The sequence below is a fragment of the Sorghum bicolor genome, chromosome 7, assembly GCF_000003195.3.
Source record: "Sorghum bicolor cultivar BTx623 chromosome 7, Sorghum_bicolor_NCBIv3, whole genome shotgun sequence".
NCBI lineage: Eukaryota > Viridiplantae > Streptophyta > Magnoliopsida > Poales > Poaceae > Sorghum > Sorghum bicolor.
Window position 1 is genome coordinate 64,728,702 of NC_012876.2, and position 5,668 is coordinate 64,734,369.

The window sequence follows — 5,668 nt, forward strand, 5'->3', positions numbered from 1 at the left end:
TGCGGCATCTCGCCTCGCGGTGGAGGGTGGGCGCCGGGGCATCGTCGGCGGGACACGACGGCCGAGACGGGCCCTTGTTGCCTTTGCTTCGCCATTATTGGCCATTGCTGCCGACGAGCACAGCTGTGCCTGCGGCCTGCCGTGCTGCCCATGCTGTCCACACGTACAGTCCTCGTACAGAGTACATGCAATGCAACCGTACGTCTATACGTCTGCACCAGCAACCAGGTGAACCAAACCGATCCACCAACGGATCTCAGCACAGAACGGCAACAAGCACTGTGATAACAATCTGTATTAGCAGACCACCAGAATCACAGTTGGTGGCATGTACAGAACACCAAGCTCGCCACTGTGTTCCTCCCAGCTCTAGCCACGGGGTCAGTACTCACTACTACTCAGTACAGAACGACTCCAACCATTCGGACACCAACTCGCACCATCTCTCAGGCGTTTCTGCCCCAAAATGGAGGTCTCGGCCAAGAAAGAAAGAAAAAACAACACTTGGCATGGCGCTCGGCAGCCGGCCAGCCGGTGCAGCGTTCACCAATCAAAAAGGCAACAGACAGGGGCGCCGGCCGGTAGAGTACAACCAAATGGAGGAACAAAAACGGGGAGAATGGAAGGAAGCAACAGGGATGATGCGGTCTTCTCTTCCATTTTCCGCGGTGGTGGCGGCAAGGTCAAAAATGGCTCTGGCTGGTGGCAGCTTGAGGCGTCACGCTTCACGGTTGGTTGGTTGGTTAATCTCAACGACATGGTTTTGAGGTTCAGCTCCATGTCCTATGAACAGAACATCCGCTTCTGCAACATACAGAGGGCATTCAGCTTAGCAAACTTCTGAAATCAGCGAGAAGTTCAGTTCACGACACTGAGAGAATGAAGGAATGCTAGGTATTCTATACCTTGACTCTAGACGACTCCTGTACAGATTCCAGAGTCTCCACCAATGCCTTCTGCTTGGCCACGGTCGCATTCAACAGCTGGCATCAAACAATTAATGAGAAAGATCAGAGTAGCAAAATGCTAGACCTTGCAATAGCTCTGATGGCACAAAATAAATTAACGTGTATCCAAATAATCAATCGCTATGTCGAGACATGCACAGCCTAGATTTTCATGGCCAATCACAAGAACTTACTCTTCTGGTCCTCTCAAGGTCAGCCTCAACGGATCTGATCCGCTCAAATGAGTTCAACAGAATGCGTTCCTTGTCCTCTGGGATCTGTGGTGGTTTGGTGGCAAGGTGATTGCACAGCAATTCGAGATTGTCGATACGCTGTAAACAGGCGCACACCTCTTCATCACTGACGACTCGAGGCTTTGGCTTCTCTGCTGCTGGTGTTGCTGGTCGAGCAGGGCCATTGACGTTCTCAAGCCTCCCCTCAGCTCTAGAGATGAAAAGCCGGATGAAGGAAAAGAGCTTGATCAACGCTGTAACTACTAGCTTCACTACATTTTCCCAGCCCCTTTCAACAACTGTGTCGTTGACATTCAGAGCATTGTTCCCTGCAAACAACAGAACATTTCAACAATGGTTGCAAATAATAGAGGCAGTAAAAAAGACAAGTTTGCTTCTTCCAGCAAAGGTTCCTACTAAGATGAACTGCATAACAAAAGAAACAACCCAGACAAAGCAAACCAAGGAATGAAATCAAATTAAGCACACATGGAAATTATAAACTGCAATATGTTAATGATGTACGTCCACCATGAGTCAATTCAACATATTAAGTATACATCATAGTAAATGAATCGGTCCTACATGAGGACACCATGTACCATACAGCACACCTGGCAGGTACCACACCATTGTTCCCTAGCCATATTATGACAATGACAGCCATCTTCGCAGTAAAAATTCCATTATCATTTACTAGAGTTTTATGTCTGTGGTGCCAGGGAATGTATGGTTACTGTGACACGACACAAGAAAATCATACACAATCTTCGATGTCCTTACTAAAATGTTAACAAGCAACTTTGGGTTCAAAACTCCATTAACCAAAATAATAGGAAAAGAAGATACCTAAATCACGAGGCCTTCTGTTGGTGGAATATTGCCTGAAATCAGCCATTGGTTTCTGCACCATTTCAGTAGTTCGTCGCACTCCATGGTAAGATTCAGGAGCCATATCCGGGTGACTTTGATCATCACAGCTTAAGTATGTTGCACAATCTGTGCCCTTTACCTTTGGCAGAAATAAATACAAAAAATCAATATACTGCAAGGTACCATGGACAGAATGACCAATGAAGTTCATAAGACTAATAGCACAGGGAAAATCTGATGCAACTGTAAGAAACAAAGGCAAATGGGTAAACTTACTTCCTCATGGACTGGAGTCAAGCAACCGTAGTCCGAAACTTTCTGAACATATGGACCAAAATCATCAACATCAGATCCTGATTCAGCATTTGAAGTGTCACTTAACATGCCCTGCCACTGAAAGAGGCAATTATAGTAGTAGTTTAGAACAAGAATCCAGAGAGGCAATCAGCTTCCTGCATTACTCCTAATGAAGGCTGTAATTTTAGAATCTTACTTTCAACTGCTCCAACCGAAGAGAAGAGCTGCTTCTTTCCTCCCCCTCAGACACAGGCTTGATTTCCCTCGCGCATCCAGCCTCCAAACTGTGTATCAGCTACAAATAATATATCTATAAGTACATGTGGAAACAAGGACAGCATCTAGACGAACTCTTTTGCATGTAAACACAACACAGAAAATGGCACCTTCAATATATAAGGATCATTCCACGGCCCTTTGTTCGATCCAAGACAACCACCCTTGTCACTACATGTGCATGAACCACCAAGGAATTCTGGCAACTCACTGAGAAAATACAAGCATTATTAAATGCTGAGGGCTGAAGCTAGGAAACAGCTAAAGAGACAAGTTCAGATGAACACAGCTTTGCTACCCATGAGTACACACCTACCTCGAATCTATTACTTCAAGAAGCCTGCTCTGGTAGTTCGAACCGAGCACCTACATAGAAGAAAACAAAACTAATGATTGTGCTACCAAACAAGTGTCCACTAAGGATGGTATATAATTTCTGGAACTTACATGAATCTTGGATGAAGTTTTAGGGTCAAGGAAGCCCTTCACGCTGTTCCAGATCCACTTGAATCCACTACCAGCGTTCACAACAAACATTTGGTGGAGTGTCTGCATTCATTACATTTTACTTGATTGGGTCACCAGGCAAAACCTAACAACACATTACCCATTAAAAAGTATAATTACCTCAGGATAATAGTCACTATCAATCTTCTGCATCCGGTGTACTAGTTCTCTTGCAGTCTTGGAGAAATTCTTAAACCCCTGCAGAAAACAACCAAATTACATAAATGATGAAACAGATCTGCATTCTGTAAGCACAGATCAAACTGAATCATTCACATACCACACCCTGGACGTCCAAGATGGTAGTGGTGGAGTCAATGTGCCTCTTAGCAGCCAATGTGCAAGCAGGGAACCTCTCCCTGAAGGCCCTCTCAAACTCCTGGACATGGTACTTGATGTAGCGATCCACCGACGTGATCTGCATGAGCTTGTTTGGATCCACCTTCCCAAGCCTCTCAATGTACACCGGTCGGCCTTCGCGGTCAACACCATGGTAGCCCTGAGGGTAGTAGCGCAGCACATCATCCAGTTCCTCAAACTCAAAATCCTGAACGCGTGAAGTAACAGGAGATTATTAGTATATATAAAAAAGATTCCCAAGGATTGTTCACGGTCAAGACTTCACAGTGATCACCTCAAGGATGGTGTCAGTTCCGAACTCCTTCCTCCATTTCAGCATCTCTGACCACATCTGCATTGCCTTCTCGGCTTCGAACTTCCTGGCCTTCAGGAACCTGATGAACCAAACATTCACAAGGCCACACGAGTTTGAAATACTGGATACTGGCATTCCACAAACCACGTCCAAAGTCCAAACGCAGGAAACGAAAGAAAGGGGTGGGATTTAAAATGTGACCTTAGCATCATGTGGTAGTCATCATGCTTCTCGGGGAGGAGGCCGTGCGCGGCGAGGCGTTCCCGGAAGGAGGCGACGGCGCGCTCCTCCTCGGCGTCGCGGACGTCCTCGATGGAGATGGCCGCCGGCGGGAAGCGGAAGTCGACGCGACGCCTCCCTCGCTTCTTGAGTGCGTGGATGGCCTTCCGCCGCAGCGAGCCGATCTTGCGCCGCCGCCGCTCGTCCTCCGAGTTGCCGTCGCACAGCGATATCTCAATGTCCTCCGCATGGCTCACTGCAGGCAGCCACAGATTAGCACGGCGCTGCGCTAATCACCATAACAACAAAAGAATGGAATTTTTTTTCCAAAACAAAGAACAGGAATCGCTTCTCCCCTTACCAGACATCTTCGCCGCCGTCAATTCAGGATTCCTGGATATCCCAGCTGAGACCTCGACGTCGCGCTCTGGCACCTAACCTTCAATCGCCACTGTCTGCGGGAGAGAAAAAGAAACACTAGCAATGATCAGTTCGCCACAGCAACCATTTTGGTAGCGCAGTCCGAGCCTTGTGCCACGGAAACAGATCTGAGCAGGAAGAAACGGAGGGGGAGGTTAGGGACCAAATCTCGTTGCCAAAAAAAGATTGCAGCTTCCAGGCCCTGAGGAGGAACCTGCATTGGTTACTACTAAAAGCAGCGTGGCGTCCGAGTCGCCATAAATTCCACCCAGAGGAACAGCATGTATCGACAAGGGAGGGAAGGCGCCGCTCATTTACTCCCTCCCAACCCAGGAGGAACTTCCTTCTGAGCAGAATAAAAACGAAGATCAAGACTGACATGACAGCTCCAATCGGTCCGGCACCGCGCACCCCCCGCAAACAAAACAAAACACCTGCGCGAACAGGGAGACAGATCGTCGCGCAAAACAGATCCCATCCACGAAACAAAACCCAGTAAAAAAAATCTCTCGCGGGACAGGGGAGGATGAGAAGAACTCACATTTTGTTTTGGGTGGATTGGAATCAATCAAGAACCTTGGCAGCAGGAGAGGCGAGAGATTGGAGGCTTGGCGCTTTCTCTCTCTCCCTTCCCCTGCTCCCGTGCTCCTTCTGCCTCTCTCTCTCTCCAACTGTGCCGCTCTGTCTCCTCTCAGTTTGCTCCTTCTGGTGTTGGTAAACTGGAGGGGAGGTGGGCACTGCCTGGGCTGCTTTATAACCGTATTTTATCCGGAGACACACTGTACAGTTCACTGTAAGCACATACGTATAGATACCCGTAGACGAGGAGTACGCGTACAGTCCGCTGTGCTTTTGTTGCGGAAAGATGAGATTCCGTGATGGACGATGGGCCAGCCAAAGGAATGATTTTTTTTCAATCGCCTGAAAATGTGGCGAGTTCGCTTTCAGGCGGATGAGGTGGACCTGGATTGTTCGTTGTTTCTTGCTCACATCAGATATCTCCGCGACCTTTTGGGATCGGGGGTGATGGATGGATGGATAGATCCCCGTTTCGGCCAGTGTTTAATGCCATCAAGTCAAGATTCATGCGAAAATCTTGTACGTACTCAGCAGAAGCCTGCAATTAAGGCATTTGAATGTTTCCTGGAATTCCTGTGGAGAATTTATGCCGGAAACTGGTAACCTCCTATTCGGGCTTAAATTGGAAGTAAATCCTCGCTTTTACTGTCCAGCGCGTTACC

At 47.8% G+C, this 5,668-nt stretch overlaps 1 protein-coding gene across 3 annotated transcripts; it reads right to left on the minus strand.

The window, feature by feature from the left end:
• Nucleotides 265-5,161, minus strand: LOC8055221 (phosphatidylinositol/phosphatidylcholine transfer protein SFH13). Of its 3 annotated transcripts, XM_021464232.1 has the most exons (16): nucleotides 4,969-5,161; nucleotides 4,591-4,861; nucleotides 4,369-4,462; nucleotides 3,990-4,263; nucleotides 3,768-3,867; nucleotides 3,414-3,680; nucleotides 3,254-3,331; nucleotides 3,074-3,175; nucleotides 2,943-2,992; nucleotides 2,737-2,836; nucleotides 2,547-2,645; nucleotides 2,330-2,446; nucleotides 2,030-2,192; nucleotides 1,142-1,509; nucleotides 906-983; nucleotides 265-804 (listed from the first exon to the last, which is right to left on the minus strand). In XM_021464232.1, the coding sequence occupies exons 3-16, from the start codon at nucleotides 4,373-4,375 to the stop codon at nucleotides 784-786; spliced, it is 1,824 nt and encodes a 607-aa protein (XP_021319907.1). In that variant the 5' UTR covers nucleotides 4,376-4,462; nucleotides 4,591-4,861; nucleotides 4,969-5,161; the 3' UTR covers nucleotides 265-783. The 3 variants fall into 3 exon arrangements, with proteins under 3 accessions (XP_021319907.1, XP_002445947.1, XP_021319908.1); XM_002445902.2 differs by lacking the exon at nucleotides 4,591-4,861; XM_021464233.1 differs by lacking the exon at nucleotides 4,591-4,861 and having other exon boundaries at nucleotides 4,369-4,484.